Below are 14595 nucleotides of genomic sequence, written 5' to 3' on the forward strand. Positions count from 1 at the left end.
TCAGTTTCCCCATTGCAATCACAGTTGTCAGATTAAGTTGCACCTTGCCTTTTCTGCCTCATCAAGTCCGGCTGCCTTCCGCACCCACCTGCCAAGGCTGCATATGCGCCCAAATCTGCACAGCAATGCAATCCTCCCATGGCGCTCATAGTCTCATTGGCACACTGAGGGTCCAAACTGCTTACTCCTTTGGGGGTTCCTCATCTAGTCAGGGGAGGCATCTTGGCACCGGGTTTCTTGCTGCGAGTCAAAGTCTCCAGCGTGCCGTCTTCACAGACCACCAATCACTCTGTTGGAGCAAATGCCTCCCCCCTGCTACACCCCATATCGCCAGGTGGTCATCGCTGGCCATCTACTCCTTCTAGTCTTTGCCTTCATGCAGGACCTTAAGGGTGGCAGGAAACAGCAGCATATACTTCAGGTTCACAGACCTCCATTTCTGTTTTACTGCCACAAATGTCTTGCGCTAATGCTGCACCTTTTGCGTGTAATCTGGAAAAATGCGGAGAGTACCAACCTCGTAACAGGGTTCTCCGCTGACACGAACCATTCGCGGATGGCATGTCTGTCTCTGTAATTCCATATTTTTGTGATCATGGCTCAAGGGCCTCTGGGGCATCGTCGGGGATAGCGCCCTCAGCGCTTGCTCTATCTCTATCACTAACAACTGGATGATGCCCACGGGCTTCAGCAAGTCTTGTACCCACTGCTCATGTGACAAATTCAGGACAGCTCCCTCCATACATTCCGGAAATCCAACAAAGCAGAGACTGCATTGCCTGGATCTGCCCTCAGGGTCCTAAAGCATATCTTCCAAGCAAAGGGCACAATCTGCAGTAGAGCGTGCTGTTATTCGCTACCTCCGCTGTCAGTCCTTGCAGCTTTTTATCTGTGGCCGGGGACTGTTCATTCACCTTGCGCAGATCTACCCTTACTAAGTTTATTTCCAGCGCCGAAGTGTTCATTTTGTGCTCCAGTTTATGGCTGGGCTGCTCAATAGCTACCAGGATCTGCGTACCCGTGGGCTTCTGCAGCTTTGGCGTCCTGTTGGTGCCACTGCTACCTCCCTCAGCATGAATCATTTTGCCACTCCTACTGCCACAGGATAATTGGTATATGCTGGGCTTCTGTGTGAAACGTGGATGGCGATCACGTCCCATCTTGCGGCGCTCTATGTAATTCTCAGCGTTAGGGAGGGGGGTGGGCAATGTTCCAGGCAGGTGTATAGACAAGGCTCAGTTAAAGAGTTGCCCAGTGGCGTAATAGGAAATAGAAGTACCCTTCTCTGCTGTAGGCATCCAACAGGGGGCAAGAGCAGTAAGGTAACAGGAAGCCGGGCAGGTGTGCACTTTAGCAATCGCGCCAGCCACATGCCTCTGCACACCGGGTATTCACAACGTCATCTATGGAAGCCGGTTGGATGGCCAAGCAGCACCAAATCCATCAGGCAGCTGGCTGCCTCTGTTGTTGCCGCCTGCTCCTCTTATCTCGCTAACCGCCGTCATTGCCAAGTGGCACTCACCCCCCATGGGTCCTGTTTGTCTGCAGGGGGGAGGCAGCGGGGGCGTAAGGCTATGGCAGTCTCAATCAAAGTAGGCCAGGGAGCCCAGTCCGGGCCTTCAGTCAGGAGCGCCTTCCGCAAGCTTCTCCATTTTGATCACTCAACACTCCTCTGCCTCTCCGCCCGAAGAAGGCGAGGGAGCCTGGCTCAGGCCCACCTTCCACTCCCGGCTCCTCTGCCAGCAGCGCCAACTCGAGTGGGTTGCCCTGCATCTTAGGTTAGTCCCCACAGTTTGTCAGGGGAGCCTGCTCCAAGCTGTACCGCTCCACTCCTTCTCTTTGCCCACCGGTGTCTCCCCTCCGTCTAGAGTGCCTCACTGGCCCCGGAGTGTCTTGCTGTGGCATAGTCTGCTGTAGGCTGCCATGTTGGCAATGCGGGTGCAGCGCTCCGAGGCAGGATCTTTGTAAGCGGCGCAGTGCCAAAGGAGATTTAGGCACAGGATTGTAGTCTACGGCCTCTACACCTCTGGTGCAGCCTTTCCTTGGGGCCAGCAGGTCCATCTGTGTCAGGATGATGTCTGGTTTACTTGAGGGGCCACCAGACCTGGGCTTAAGACGCATGGTCGGATATGTTACTCTGCTTTCTTAATAAACATTATTAAGTTGGGTATTTTGTTATCTTACACTCCTGAAGTTGTTACTGCTAAAAGCAAAAGCAGGGCTTAACCTCTCTTCTGAGGCTGCAAGGCACCATCAATGCTGAATGCAAGCAGTCAATAAATATGCCGCAGTTATACACTCAGGAACAAGATAAATGCCTTCCAGTGATGATTATATGCACATCGACACTCTATGGGACAATATGGAAATGGGATAAAATTTTTTAAAAAGAATAAGAATTGATCAACAAATGAGAGTGAAAAGGGGAAGGAAACCAGCCATATTCTATCGGTTTTCGTTTAACTGTTTTCTGTTTTTGTAGAGATCAAAAGGGCCCAAACAGCTTTGAAAAAGATTTGAGGTAAGTTATGAAAATCATTTTGCAGTCAATTATGTGAAGAAAGGCAAAGGTGAAGTACATATCCATCTCTCACAGATGGACAATGGCAGCTTTCAGCGATTGAGATTTAAGAGGAAATAAGTAGAACTTATATGATTCTTTAGAAGAAGTGGGGTTCTGAAATGGGCTTTTTTTATGTGTGCACTGCTGCATTGCAGAAGATAAGGATATAGAACATTGTGAAAGTAGATTGTCTCATCTTGTTATTAGTGTAAAAGATGCCTAGATCCTAGCCCAGAAATATATATAGTGAAAGCTCACTTCCTGTTCAGTCTGCCTCCATCCCTGGCAAGGCAGAGCGCATCCAGCTGGTCGGAAATCGTGCTTAAACATTTAAAACCAGTCAACACTCCCAGCATAGATGCGCTCACTCGTAGCAATTTTGAAAGGTGTGAGATTCTCTATTCTTGCATTAATGCAGCAGAAAAACGAACTCCTAGCAATTTCCCAACAAGGTATTTTTAGTTAGACCTAGAGATCGATGGAAAGGAGGACGGTCTAGCATTACAGGGAGACCAAGCAGGGTAACGAAGGTTAATGAAGGAGAAGAGAGATTTAACAGGTTGGGCGAGGAAAGGCCAATGAGTAGAGATTTGCAGCTGTAATTGGAGAGCAGAGATAAGTAGGCATGATGTGACACCCCTACTGCAGATTGTATCCACACGATATGGAACTGGAGCAACAACAGGAACTTTTGAAAACCAATAGCCAAAAGACTGAAGACAACAGTAGGAAAGATAGTCCAATACAACCCAGAATACTGTCTATGTATGTCCCCCCTAAAAAGAAACTACAACATTAATGTGTGGCCTTGGGGCTAGTACTGGCAAAAAGCAGGATAGATGTTCACTGGAACTAAAAATAAAGACCAGACATAAATAAATGGGAAACGGATAGAAGTGAATGGGCATTAGCAGAGGGGAAAAAGAATGCCCTAGGTATAAACTGATGACAAACTCAGGTAGGAACTTGTAGTTTGGGCCAAACTGATCAGGAAGCTTTTGGAAACAGATCAGAACACAAAGAGTCAACTCTGAGAAAATGCAGAATTTCAAAGAACTTAAATGGACACTTAATGATTTTGATGCAATATTGATGTAAAATGTAAAAATAAATTTTTTACCATTATGTGAATTTACATGTATTAATACGCGAAACAAAAGAAATGTTTTAAGTTACACAATGTAAAGTAATGTGAAAAACTGCTTAAAGGATAAACTAGGTTTTCAGCATATGTCATGGAAGATAGCAGATTTAGCGAATGGGATAAGTGACCCCCGTTGAGAACGAACACGCCACAATCACAGCTTACTTGCATCAAAGTATATCATAGCAAAGTGGTATTGGGCGAAATAGGGTTCAATCCAGGATCTGGAACAACTGGCTTCACAGATGTAAAGTCCATCTAAATGTAAAGCCACCTTTGAAGTGAGATTTGCCATGTTCTCTTTCAGCTGCAATATGTAATGTAATGTAACTAGGTACTTGTAAAGCGCACGGCTACTCCACAGAGTGTCCCGGCGCTGAAAGGACCACGAGATAGGCAATTGAGCACAAAAGCCGGCCAAGAACTAATGTTGGAATAACCATGTTTTTAGGTTCCTCCTAAAGGTGAGGAGATCCTGCACCTGTCTAAGGGAGAGTGGTAAGCTGTTCCATAGCCGAGATGCCACCACTTGAAAAGAACGACCACCCATGCAGGAGCGGAAAAACTTTGGGATGGTCTTCAAAAGCTGAACTGAGGAACTTGGGGTCCGTTGTGGGACATAATGTTGAATCCATTTCCTAATGTAAGGTGCCCCAGTATTATGGAAGGCCTTAAATGTCAAAACTAGGGTTTTAAAAGGATCCTCTTCCAGACTGGTAGCCAGTGCAGGGATATCAGGTGGGGGGTCATTCGGGCCCTGGGGCCTACTATAAGAATAGCTCTGGCCGCCGCATTCTGTACCACCTGCAGTCAGCCCAGCAGATAATCAGGGAGGCTGATCTCCGTCGCGATCCGACGGGTTCGAATCGCGACGGAGATCAGCGCATACCACTGCAGCCCGCAAATATCACATTGCGAACACATTGGACTTGGCCTTAATTGGTGTTTAAACAGAAATAATATTATTGCTGATGTGAATATTGACTCTGGACCTTTCAAAGATTTTACTGAATGGGAGAACCTTTTTTTTTTACACATACCCTACTAGGATTTTCAAGAACAGTAAAATTCTACTCACCATCAATTACTAGCGCCCTGAAGAAGTCCTGTATCAGGACGAAACGCGTCGGCTGTTTTTTGTTGGTTGATTGACAAGAACCGAAGTCTGGTTTTTCCACGCTTTATGAAAATGGAATAAAAGAAAAAAACTTTGAAGAATCTGCATTTTTGGAGACAAAAAAGTTTTTAAATGTGAACTTTCATTTCCTCCTGTGGTGCACCTATGCTTTGTTGATAGACTGTTGGATTCCCGAGGAAATAGGCACTGTGACAGTGGGTGCCATTCAGTTTGCACGCGAGTCCCTATTAAAGCTTAAGGGGAGAATATTGAGAGAGTGACATTAGGTTAGGTGCTGGTTATTAGAAGGTTCCACTGTTTTTAGATTCTTTTTTACTTACCAATATCCATTAGCCTTGTTCTGCCATAGCTTATACGATTTAAATGGGCTTGTGGATACCCGGCAGCGTTTCCAGCACTGGCCGCCTCTAGGACGCTGACAGGCGCAGACGGGCTTGACTTCGGCACACGTCTGCTGCGCGCTCGTCCAGCGTCCCTTTTTCTACTCCTCAGGTTGAACAACTAGACTGCACACTCAAGAAAATTGCGGTTTCAGATTCTCTCTTTGAATACCTTCCGCTCAGGGTTCGATTCCCGCCTCCATCCACACATCAGATTCAAATACAGTGCAGAAAATTAAAAAACAAGTTATTTAAAATAGGGCATAAGTTTTTAAATAGTTAAAACTGGTTTTGTCTGTGCAAAAAGCAATTAGCAAAAAGTACAGCGAGCAAAAGGTGCAACTGCCTACCTCTCGGAATAAGGGTCAATGAGGATGCACTTTAGTGGATAACAGATGATGGTATTAAAAGGATGTAGAGGAACGCCAGGGGTGTGAAAGAATCCAGAATAATCATGGAAGAGTAACACAGAAGGTAAGAACTAGGAAAATGAATAGTTGAAAAGAATATGGGGCTCTAATATGCTCTAAAGGAGGGTGAAATGGGTATTTTAAAGATAAAACAAAACTTTACAATCCTTGACAGGGCTCATGTACAATATATGGGAATGGAAACGTAAGAAGTACTGGCAAGGGAAAGAAATGGGTGATAAGGGATTGAAGCTATGAGGAGTGAAGAGCAGCGTTTGCTTTGTAATATAATAAGTGCCAGAGCCCAAAGTTTTATTTAGAAGACCGCAGAAGGCATTATAGAAGATCAGGATGCTGAATATCAAGGATGGATAGTTTTGAGTCCACCTCATGCCTCTTTACTCCACCACAAGGCACTCTTTCATTCTTTACCTCACTCTTTCAGGTTCTTTTTCATCCCTGTTTTCTCCCTGTACCACTGTTTTTCAATCTTTCTCTTCATCCTTCTTTCCCTGCTGTGTGTTTTTCTCTCTCTTGCTCTTGGTGAGCGTCTGATAAGTTAAAATAAGTTCCAGTCCCCAAAAATAAGTGCCGGTGGATTCCAACTACAAACACAAGCTCAAGTTAAGCAGTGGGGAGTACAGAGTTGGACCCTTTTCTTCTGTCTCTACCTAAGGCTTTAATCTGGTTTGTGTGTAGTGGGCACAACCAGGCACTACAGCCCTTTTGTATTTAAGTCATAGACTGTCCATGTGCAGGTAACGGAAACATTTAATTTTTAAAGTGAAATAATTACTACCCTCCAAAAAATGGGCATCAGTGTGCTTTCCAAAAATACAACATCTTCTGAAAGCAAAAAATATTTAAGCGAGGGAAGCCATAAACATAATCAAGATCTGGACTTGAGTAAGGTGAGATTCTGAGTGCGCTGAATGACTAAGGGAAGAAATGTCAAGCCTCTAAAATGACGTTCAAAAATGGGTTTCAATTCAATTACCAACAAGCAGAATTGGTCAGGTGTCTTGGAGGTAATTCCAAAGGGTCTTTTGATTCTAGTGGCTCTGTACAGAAGCTGAAGAGCCCGTTCTCCAAACTCACAACAATCAAGTGTAGTGTACTCACTTTATTGCAAGGTGACATAGGGGTTCTGTTATTGGTTGCCCATGAATGGTCACCTGAATCCCGGTTTGGCTACTGATTGAAAACAAAGTTAAATTTAAGGCCCTGTCTCGTACAGAAAGCCTATACTGTAACGCCTGTCACTACTTTCCAATGCAGACTAGTTCATGTCCGGACCAGAAACTTACAATCTTACTTGCTTCTCTTGTTGCTGCAACAACATTCTACAGGCTATGATTTGGTGGCTGCGAGTCAATAACCTGATAGATCTCTTTCATTGCAATGAGAACTCAATTCTATAAAATTAAACAAAAGACTGAAAATGATCCTATTAGCATAGCCGTTCTGAATCCCCTATATTAAAAGTTCTTCCTATCTTTTTCAGCCTCTTCTTTTTCTCAACCCTCCATCTGAACTTCTCTTGTCACACTCTGTGCTGTCACACTGAAGCTCTCTTTGTAGCATAAGCATGTAAAAAAGTGGCCAGTAAGTAAAATCAACATCAGCATCTTGGCATCAAGAGATGTCAAATTTTACCAAGGTGCTAGTAAATGTTTGGATCGGATACACAGGGTATTCTGGTCACCTCTTTACTTGATCAGTCCTATAACCCAACTATACCATCCACCATACACATGCATGCACATTACAGCAGATGCCAATTTAGGGATACACTTTATGCACAAGCCCAGATAGTTCACAACCCAATGCTCTCTCCTAACCCCTCCTCTTTAGAGCTCACCTGTTGCAATTTCCACACAAAGTATTCAGTAGTGCCTTCTGCCGGAGTGTCAAAAATTTCCATTTCAATCGATGCAGCCAACATCTGTTGATTACAATTAGGTGATGACTCTGGATTGAGAATCCTTCGAGGTGAGCTAAGTTCATGCACATAGTTGACATCCTCAAACTTAAGGGTTCCTGTACATGATGTTTCCTTAAGATTGAGAGTCTTCTTTACTTGAATCTCTGAAGCAGTCCTCCCTCTTGGGGGGTGGTGGGCCACCTCATACTTCTTGGAGACTGGGAGAGATACTTGCACCTGCTGCAAAGTAGTGAACCTTCTCTGATCAGTTCCATCATTAGAGCCCCCAGCTTGCTTGGATTGTGTCAACTCTTGTTTCTCCATCTCTCTTGCCATGTTCTGATCCTGCAAAGGAGAGACAACAACAGATTTCTGATTCTCTATAGGTGACACTTGTCCCTCAATGTCTGAAGACACTGACCTTTTCTGTGATGTAGGAGGTGACCTTTGTTCACGAGAGGAAAACATCATCATTTGTGTCTGGATACGTTGAGGCGAAAGTGCAGAGTTGTTGGCATCTGAAGATGTCTGTATCTGCACATAGGCCATATCATCCTTTGTGGTACCAGCGGGTGATGACATTTCCTGCATTAAGGGTGTTGCTAATTCTACCTGTGATCCAGGAAACCTCTTCTCTTGAGGGTACAGGGTCACTATATGTTTCTGAGTGTCTGTGGACAAAACAGTTATTGGAGACTTGGGAGTCATGAAAGGTTTTTGAGTATCAGAAGGGGTTGGCACTCTATTCTCTTCATTTTTAGGAGTGCTAATTGGCAAAGTCTTTTCCTGCATGTTTGGAGACACTAAATGACTCGGTGTTCCTGAAGGTACATTCCATTTCTGAAAGTTACTTGCCACACCATGATTCAAAGGCACATTTAGGACAGCTGTTTGCTTCACAGGCAAGAGAGAGAAGGGTTGCCAATGCAGAACAGGTTTCGTTATCTTCCCTTAAAGAAAAAGATACATGCAAATAATCAATAAACATCTTTGTGCCTTTATGAACAATAATTACCCACCGGTCAGGAAATAACCAAAAAGGTTTTTTGTGTAAAATTCTATTACAAGAATGAGTTTACAGAAACTTACTGCATGCACTTATTGCTAGTTTCAATTAAACTGCTACAATTTGCTGTAACCCAAAAAAATATAGGAAAAACTATTAACTGCAGCAACTATGGTGCCTAGTCATTTAATCCCTTAAGTCAAAAGCATGAGAGATTCAATAATACTGGATGGTACAAGAGCGGTGGCAAGAAGCTCACACCCAATCTTCTATATACCAAAAAATTGCCAATGCTGCTAAGCTTAATAAAGCTAATTGTTTAGGCTCCTCACCTATCAGCAAAACTATAAGTGGGTTGGACTCACGTTGTTAGATTCAATCTTTCATTTTATATTTGTATTCAATTATTATAAATTTCTTTGGTCATTTATTTACCAAATTTTGACGTTTCACAAAAATCATATACAATACAAATAAACAAATTTTGTACATTAAAACATCCCCCTCATACTACTCATACACACTATCACTACTATTCTCCATCAATCATTCTCATACATACCATCATACACACTGAGCTTATTTTATCAACAAATACAACAATATTTTATCAAAGCAAATTTTTCACAGTGCCATAGGTCTTGTTATATACACAAGTATATCTTTCATAAATTTGCAATTTTAATTTTTCTCTCTTCTGGCACAAAATATAGGGTCTACGCGTTTCAAACTCCTAACAATCATGGAGTTCTCATCAGGACAATCCACTGAAAATGAAAAAAGGGAGGGGGGGGGGGGGAGAAGAGACCTGTGTTACTAATATTGTTTCGAACCATTAAAGAAACCACTACACGGCTCAACAGCCACCTCTCTGCTGCTTACCTCTTTCTTTATGGTAACTGAATTACCCTTTGCAGTAGGACCGCGGCGCGGAACCACCTGAATGACATCAACAGAAGGGAATAACTAAACTCCATTCAACATATACTCATATCATATCATCTTTGCATATCATCTTTCAACGCTCAAATGGCCACTCACTGTTTTTTGAATTGTTCTCTCTCTGGCTGAAATAAAAAGGACAATGGCTTGAGAGAAGGTTTATCTTTCTTACTCTAATCTCTCTATGCATTAAAGGGCTCCAATTTCTTACCTAAAGTCGTTTTTCACTCGCGATGTAGGGAGGATAAATGAATCGACACGCCTAGTGAAAAGGAAAACAAATTGGCGTGATTACCACGAGCCGTCTGGTTTGGGTGTTCGTGTCATACAAATGAGCTTATAAGCTCCGCGAGGACGGTCGAGCCTTCCCAGTCTAAGTCAAAAACCGGTCTTATTACCTCAGTTCGTGTCGTGGCACACTTTGGCAGGCTTAACTCGCAAACCGTATGTGGCGGCCATTCTTAACCCGATGTATTTAACCGGTCACGCGGTATCCGGCTTCTGGGGGTTGCCATGGTTACCAGACTGCATAGATGATAGGAATTAGTGAATGTCTGCACTTTGTAATACATTTCAGTGGGTTTCCTAGACGTTTGTTAACCACTGTAAGATGGCCGACACATCTATGCAGTCTGGTAACCATGGCAACCCCCAGAAGCCGGATACAGCGTGACCGGTTAAATACATCGGGTTAAGAATGGCCGCCACATACGGTTTGCGAGCTAAGCCTGCCAAAGTGTGCCACGACACGAACTGAGGTAATAAGACCGGTTTTTGACTTAGACTGGGGAGGCTCGACCGTCCTCGTGGAGCTTATAAGCTCATTTGTATGACACGAACACCCGAACCAGACGGCTCGTGGTAATCACGCCAATTTGTTTTCCTTTTCACTAGGCGTGTCGATTCATTTATCCTCCCTACATCGCGAGTGAAAAACGACTTTAGGTAAGAAATTGGAGCCCTTTAATGCATTGAGAGATTAGAGTAAGAAAGATAAGCCTTCTCTCAAGCCATTGTCCTTTTTATTTCAGCCAGAGAGAGAACAATTCAAAAAACAGTGAGTGGCCATTTGAGCGTTGAAAGATGATATGCAAAGATGATATGATATGAGTATATGTTGAATGGAGTTTAGTTATTCCCTTCTGTTGATGTCATTCAGGTGGTTCCGCGCCGCGGTCCTACTGCAAAGGTTAATTCAGTTACCATAAAGAAAGAGGTAAGCAGCAGAGAGGTGCCTGTTGAGCCGTGTAGTGGTTTCTTTAATGGTTCGAAACAATATTAGTAACACAGGTCTCTCCCCCCCCCCCCCCCCACCTTTTTCATTTCTCAGTGGATGGTCCTGATGAGAACTCCATGATTGTTAGAAGTTTGAAATGCGTAGACCCTACATTTTGTGCCAGAAGAGAGAAAAATTTAAATTGCAAATTTATGAAAGATATACTTATGTGTATATAACAAGACCTATGGCACTGTGAAAAATTTGCTTTGATAAAATATTGTTGTATTTGTTGATAAAATAAGCTCAGTGTGTACGATGGTATGTATGAGAATGATTGATGGAGAATAGTAGTGATAGTGTGTATGAGTAGTATGAGGGGGATGTTTTAATGTACAAAATTTGTTTATTTGTATTGTAAATGATTTTTGTGAAACGTCAATTTGGTAAATAAATGACCAAAGAAATTTATAATAATTGAATACAAAAATAAAATGAAAGATTGAATCTAACAACGTGAGTCCAACCCACTTATAGTTTTGCTCATAGGTGAGGAGCCTAAATAATTAGCTTTATTAAGCTTAGCAGCAATTTTTTGGTATATAGATAAGACAGTGGTTTGGACTTGCTGCTTGGGAACCCATACCCGGTGGTGTCATATACACACCCAATCTTCAGCACACGCTTTTATTACCTTCTCCTATTTAAGTAGTTTTACACAGGAACATGGTAGATAATTGGGGCACGTTTTTATTTACTACAGTGAGCAATATGTGTTGACATTCACAGCTAATGTGCACTTAGCTACAAGAGAAAACACTGAAGTCACTAGGAACCTGGGAAATCAAGAGAATATATATAACAATGGTTCCTATAGTCACAGCACTATATATAATTAAACGGAAATTTAAAACGAACAAAAATTTAATAATACAAAAAGTCAAATGAGACTTTGAATAACCAACAAACATTAAAGGAGTTTGAGTGAGATGTGAAAACATTCTGGGTGCTCAGGCAGTCTTGAAATGTATAAGCGCTTAAAGCAATGTGTGTAAACGCTCAGGGTACATAAATGTGACCTGTATATTACAGATTAATTATATTTACAGATGTCCGTCATTGTTGTAAACAGCATTTCCATTCACTAGGAGTAAGAGATCATCATCAGGACTTGAATTTAATGTGAGCCCAAACAGTAAATGGAGCTGTGATGAACAATAGGTTAACAATCAGAGATTCTTAAGAATTCTCATGGAGCTCATCTGTGCTGGCTAGGAGAGCTGGATGGCTTGTCGTGAAGAAATATACACTGACCCAGGACAGGGTACCAGGGAGAGTAGAAATCCCACTAATCTTCCTTCAGAGACGCTGCCCGCTTAGCCAAAGAATGCTGCAGACGGCTAGTCTCTACATAGCAAACTATTTACAGACAGACAACCATTCCTACTCTCACCGGTACCCTATCCTGGTTCAGTGTAATTTTGCTCTCCTAGTAGGCACAGATGAACTCCATGAAAATTCTTATGAACCTTTGACTATCAAGTCGATAATAGATGCTCCATTATGACACTTACACTCGTGTTCATTACATCTCCTCCATTAATCACTGGGGCTCACATTAGAGTTCTGATGATGATCCTATACTCCGAAAGGATTGAAACAACGTCAACAATGACGGACTCGTATCAATATAACTAATCTGTAATAGAGGTTGCATTTATGTACCCTAAGTGTGATGCGCATATTGCTATAAGCACTTGTAAACATCACGACTTCCTGAGCACCAAGCACATTCTCACACCTCACCCGAGAACAAGTTTTCCATGCGTCAGACTGGATCCAGAAAATCTAGAGCAGTACCTCTGCATGCAAGTAGGTGGCATTGTTTGGAGCCGCACTAGAACTGACTAGCCTGGAGCATTTATTGTTACCAGCCCAGCGCGCTGACAATTTCTTTTTGTGACATTTACGTGCCAGAAGCACGGAGCCACGGCACAATGATGACAGACCAGAGTACAGACACTAAAGACCAGCAAAGGCCACCCTATGCAGAGAAATCAGTTCGCAGAACAGGGAGGATTGATGGGTCGGTAAGGAATATCCAGCTAGAGTCTCTACCAGATCGGGCTTTACCGAAGGTCAGTAAGGATTAGTTACTTACCTGTAATCCTAGTTCTCTTCCAGGGGTATCCTCATCAAAGTCATAAGCATTAGAATATTCCCGCCCATGCGCGGGACCCCGGAAACACTATATTATATGTGATATATATATATATATATATAAGCAATTGCAGCCTACTTAACACCAGAGCTGAATCATGCCATAAGGAATTTCTACCATACATGAAAAACATGCATTAGAAACAGGAGAAACAATAGCAAAATTTGTTTAGAAACTGTTTTAATGCTCAGCAAATCACTGAAAGCATAGGAAGCTCCCAGGCTGCATTGCAAACACCCAGTCTAAAAAGACTGAAATGCTAACTTGTAGCTGCATAGCAATAAACTGACACCGTGCCTTTATGGCACACCTGACCCCCAGCTTCCCATCATGCCTCAGGGGTGACAGTTAGGTCAGTTGTTCTTTGCGGAGACTGAAAAAGCCATGGCACAAAGAGTTAACAACATCTTCAAAAGATAACAATCCTTTGCCCGAGGAGGCGGAAGGGTTGCGTATGACTTTGATGAGGATACCCCTGGAAGAGAACTAGGATTACAGGTAAGTAACTAATCCTTCTCTTCCAGGGGATCCTCATCAATAGTCATAAGCATTAGAATAGGATAGCGAGCCTCACCTCATCTCCCTGCGGGCAAAGGGGAAAAAACAGAAAATGATCAGTAGTCTTAGAAAGAAAAAGCTAAGCTACCCAAATAGATTACTCAAGGAGGCTTGGCCTACTTGAGCATCAGCCCTGGAATCAGATTCTAGGCAGTAGTGCCTTGTAAAGGTATGAACCGATTTCCAGGTTGCCGCCTTGCAGATCTCTGACATCGGGACGTCATGCAAGTAGGCAACTGTGGACGCTTTCCCCCTAGTGGAATTCGCCTTAGGAGGCAATGGTAAGGGCCTTTTCATCAGCTGGTAAGCTAAGGTAATGCAGGACACAATCCAACTCGAGATGGATCTCTTAGTGGCTAGGAAGCCTGTTCTCATGGCGCCATAATTGACAAATAACTGATCTGTCTTCCTTATGCCCTTGGTACTTTCTAAGTAGAACTTAAGTACCCTCTTGAGGTCCAAGGAATGAAGTTACCGCTCAGCCGGGGTCGCTGGATTTGGAAAAAAAGAAGGAAGGGAAATGGACTGATTGACATGAAAATCAGACACTACCTTAGAGAGAAAAGATGGATGCGCCCTTAGGACCACTTTGTTATGGTGAAAAACAGTGTAAGACTCCTTGGTACACAGCGCCTGGATCTCGCTTACTCTGCACGCCGATGTAATGGCTACCAGAAAAGCGGCCTTCCAAGACACATGCTGCTAGGAAGCTCTATGGATTGGCTCAAAGGGCGGGCCCATCAATTTAGATAATACCAGGTTCAACTCCCATGGAGGAGAAGGGTTTCGAACAGGGGGATACACCTTCTTCAACCCCTGTAATAAGTCCTTGACCACCTGCATCTGGAAAAAGGAGGGCTGACTAGGAGATCTCCTGTACGCTGTAATGGCAGATAAATGGACCCTGATAGAAGCATACTTTAAACCTGATCTTGCTAAGTACAGAAGGTAAGGGAGAATGACATCCTCCTGCCCCTTCGTAGGATCAAGATGATGTTCTCTACACCAAAGAAAAAACCTCTTCCACTTGAACGCATATGACGCTCTTGTGGAGGGTCTTTTCGCTTCTTTCAAAATATGCATGCAATCAGGA

General features: G+C 43.2%; 1 protein-coding gene across 9 annotated transcripts in view; it reads right to left on the bottom strand.

Annotated features, from left to right (window-relative positions):
• The window catches only part of TDRD5 (tudor domain containing 5), a 1318580-nt gene that overhangs the window by 897725 nt on the left and 406260 nt on the right, over positions 1–14595 (bottom strand). For all 9 annotated transcript variants that reach the window (XM_085601794.1, XM_085601799.1, XM_085601798.1 and 6 more), the window contains exon 4: positions 7497–8509. In XM_085601794.1, the coding sequence (XP_085457920.1) occupies positions 7497–8509 (1013 nt within the window). The remainder of the gene's footprint in view (positions 1–7496; positions 8510–14595) is intronic.

The sequence above is a fragment of the Triturus cristatus genome, chromosome 4_2, assembly GCF_964204655.1.
Source record: "Triturus cristatus chromosome 4_2, aTriCri1.1, whole genome shotgun sequence".
Taxonomy (NCBI): Eukaryota; Metazoa; Chordata; class Amphibia; order Caudata; family Salamandridae; genus Triturus; species Triturus cristatus.